The sequence below is a fragment of the Coregonus clupeaformis genome, unplaced genomic scaffold (genome assembly GCF_020615455.1).
Source record: "Coregonus clupeaformis isolate EN_2021a unplaced genomic scaffold, ASM2061545v1 scaf2154, whole genome shotgun sequence".
Lineage (NCBI taxonomy): Eukaryota > Metazoa > Chordata > Actinopteri > Salmoniformes > Salmonidae > Coregonus > Coregonus clupeaformis.
The window spans coordinates 86033-90136 of NW_025535608.1; the positions used below are offsets into that span (position 1 = coordinate 86033).

The window sequence follows — 4104 nt, forward strand, 5'->3', positions numbered from 1 at the left end:
AGCTACACATTTTGTTTTTGCAGTCAAACCACTGTATATAAATGCACAAGATTGCTGTGGGAAGTGTCAATGAAACCAGTTAGTCATAACAGCACTTTACTGACTTAATGGAATGGAATGCACAGGACTCCATTTTGTCTCCATCTAATGGTCCAAAATTTGCCATCTGCTTCGTGGCCATTTAAAAATAAAATCTGAATTGAGAGAGATGGATAAAACACCTGAGGAAAATAAGGCTTTTATTGTAAGCAAACAATGAATCACTTTAAAAGCAATTAAAAACAGAGACAAACATGTAAGAGACAAAGATTAAAAGAAATCGGCTTTACTGAATTTGCTATTTTTTATATTTTTTTGTCATTTAGCAGACGCTCTTATCCAGAGCGACTTACAGGAGCAATTAGGGTTAACTGCCTTGCTCAAGGGCACATCAACAGATTTTTCACCTAGTCGGCTCGGGGATTAGAACCAGCGACCTTTCGGTTACTGGCACAATGCTCTTAAACCACTAAGCTACCTGCCTCCCCTACTGCTACTACAGATATTGAAACTGATCATTTAACTGAATGTAATAAGCAATGTAAATTAGAATTTGGAAAGACCCATAATAAATATTTTCATATGTATTTGAATTTCATTGTTTTCTAATAAGTATACATTTGTATTTTTCATTGTTAGTTTTGCAAGTATATAATATGAAAGCAATATCACTGCTTTTCCTTCCTGTGCACTTGCAATAAGTCAATACTCCTGAGCAGTATGAAGTAATATGATTACCAAATGCTATATATATATATATAGCGAGAGAGATTTGTATGAGGTACATTTTTGGAGGAATATATTGGCACAGATCGCTTATAATAGTAAATCATGAGGGGCATTCTCAAGTTGTCTTTAACAAGATTAAACCCCTTACACACAAACAGAATCAACACCTTACCCTTTAAAAAACACAAACAATTTCAAATATCTTGGTTTCAGTTAAACACAAGAATCAATCAAACAAAGTCAGTAAACCAAACCAACACAGTGTACACCATTAGCACATGAATTAAGAACCGTGCTAATAAGACTGAAGGAATGGACAAACCTTTCGAGAGCTCTTAAAAAGCCAGTGGCAATAATGGCTTAAATCAAGAAAATGAATTAATATTTGCCTTAAATATCAGCTTGCCTTCAGTCCATTAAACAGTAGAAATCCCATAAATCAGGAAAACTAGTGTTTCTATAGAGGGAGAAGGCAATGACACCAACTATTCATTTTGCAAAGCAAAACGAATCCATCACATGCTAGTCTCAACTTGCTCTCCGATTGTAGCGATGGCTGTATATCCATAAACGGAAAAGATCCAATCAACAATCTCAGAGACATCAATTATGAGAAGCATGCACTCACATCACAGACAGTGACACCCACAGACACAAATGTCCAAACTAACACCAACATCACTGTGCTATAGATATGTACCCTTCTAGGACATGAGAAGGCCCTAGGTATGGGCTGCAGTTATATTAGCTATAACTTGGGCCCAGAGTTTTTCCTTTGGTCACACGGACAGGCAAAACTCCAGCCCTAAATCATCCCTTTTTACAAAACCCACAGAGTCTGAAAAACTCCAGTTCACAGGGCCTAAATGACCTCCGCTTCTGTTCTTATGGGCCAGGCTGGGTCTATCTAGCCTGGTTGCCAGATCAACCAACTCCTCTGACCTGTTCACTGTAATTCTAAACCAAATGCAGATCTGGCAATGAGGCTAGGTTCTATCAAAACTATAGTAGCAGTGGCAGGAAGCGCTTTCAGCACATCCTCAAACTGCAACATGCGGAAACCCCTGTAGCGAAATGTAGTAGATCAAGAAATAAGTGAAACGATACCCACTTTTCCTTTGGGGGTAACAAGCATAATGTGGATGCTTTTCTGTTCTATTCATTGCTTCTCTATATCCAGTGGTGTTAGGGTTAGGGTATATGACACTCCCTAATGCAGAATGCCTGACACCAGCAAAAGCCATCCACTCTCTTGCATAGGTGTGCCAGTCCATGGCCTTCTGAACGGTGTGGTACTGTTCATATACAGTATATAACATACACGTTAGACACATGTTTATGCATGTTGTTTTGTGTCTATTACGTGTGACTACTGTGTGCTACCGAGACCACCATCAAGAGATCATAAGCTCTGATAAAACAGGCTGTAAACAGCTACCGACAAACCACTTCACTGTGTCTGTAAATAAACTGAATGATCTCAAGACATTTAGCCAGGACTGCAGAACAGGAGAAAGAACAAATTCGCCTGGTTCAAATACCACTTAGTAGTTATGTTTGTAAGTCATGTTTGCCCATAACACGTGACGTAACTACTTGCGAATCAGACATGAATGATCACAACGTCAAATAATTCCTTCCATCCAGCCAATGTAACTAGCTATGTCAGTGTAACCATTAAGGAATAAATCAACTTAAATTCCTTTACGGCATGCTGCTGACATCACAACAGCAGTAAAACAAAAGTAGTAAGGATGTCATCATGCTTTTGACAATACAATAATATTGTATAATCATTTGTAATGTTTCTTTACCTGCATGCAAGTGCCTAGTTTTCATTACTTACTGATTAACAAACACTGCCTGTTTAGAGGTTGCTGTAGTTACAAACCAAAGTCCAAAATGATATGACCTACACTGCACTGTTACTAGAGTCAGTGACTACAACCAAATAATAACCTTTAAGATACATTTCCAATATAGGTTCCCAATATCAGTATGAATAAGTAATATATTGACCCAGATGCTGTAGATTCTAATTATTTGTGAGGGGGAAGAATGTGTGTGTGTGTGTGTGTTTTGTTAACTTCTTAAGACTGCAGCTTGCACAGGCTAACAGACGAGCCGCTGGAGAAGAGCCAGAACGCCGGGTACACTGCCTCGGCGAACTGGAACACAAACGTATGGAAAGGGTATGCCCGGTCCTGTACGTTATAGAAAGTGGCCGTTCCCTCCTCACAATCTAGCAGCACGCCGACACGGGTCGGATTCGGGTTCGGCAGTACAGTCTCACTGCTAGCGTGCCAGGCCGACAGCTTGACGTTGAACCACTCCACGCACCAGGACTGGGCGTTACGCCCCAGCCGGCTAGCCGGACCCTTCCGGTCGATGCTGTTGTAGGCCAGGCCGATGCCGGTGAAGTTGTTGCTGCTCATCTTGACCTCCCAGTAGTGGCGGCCGCGGGAGAAGCCCTTGGAGGTGAGCACCTGGCTGCAGACGGAGAAGCGGGCGGGGCCATCGGGGTAAGGGGTGGGCTCGTTGGACACAGAGGCCATGGTCATGTTCTCTGTGAGGGAGATGCGCTTGTGGGCCGTTTTGGGGTCAAGGGTGAGAACCGTGCCATCTGGTGAGGGAGAGACAGGAGGTAAGATTCTCTCTCACACAAACACACCCATGTACACACTTTTCTAAATGTTCCTTCATAATGCAGTACTTGTTTTCAAGCTAGTGTTAGGAAACAGGTAGATAAGTGGTTTGACCACACGCAGTCTCCCCTAGGGACACTAACAACACCCTGTTGACTTATGTTGAATGTACAGCCGTGGTCAAAAGCTTTGAGAATGACACAAATATGAATTTTCACAAAGTCTGCTGCCTCAGTTTTTATGATGGCAATTTGCATATACTCCAGAATGTTATGAAGAGTGATCAGATGAATATAAATTATTTGCCATGAAAATGAACTTAATCCCAAAAAAACATTTCCACTGCATTTCAGCCCTGCCACAAAAGGACCAACTGACATCATGTCAGTGATTCTCTTGTTAACACAGGTGAGAGTTGATGAGGACAAGGCTGGAGATTACTCGGTCATGCTGATTGAGTTAGAATAACAGACTGGAAGCTTTAAAAGGAGGGTGGCGCTTGAAATCATTGTTCTTCCTCTGTTAACCATGGTTACCTGCCAGGAAACACGTGCTGTCATCATTGCTTTGCACAAAAAGGGCTTCACAGGCAAGGATATTGCTGCTAGTAAGATTGCACCTAAATCAACCATTTATCGGATCATCAACAACTTCAAGGAGAGAGGTTCAATTGTTGTGAAGAAAGCTTCAG

General features: G+C 41.5%; 1 protein-coding gene across 1 annotated transcript; it reads right to left on the reverse strand.

Annotated features, from left to right (window-relative positions):
* Positions 1-630: 630 nt before the first annotated feature.
* Positions 631-3432, reverse strand: trim25 (tripartite motif containing 25). Its single transcript, XM_045219224.1, has one exon. It carries the CDS (start codon positions 3327-3329, stop codon positions 2859-2861), a length of 471 nt encoding a protein of 156 aa, XP_045075159.1. The 5' UTR covers positions 3330-3432; the 3' UTR covers positions 631-2858.
* Positions 3433-4104: the final 672 nt, after the last annotated feature.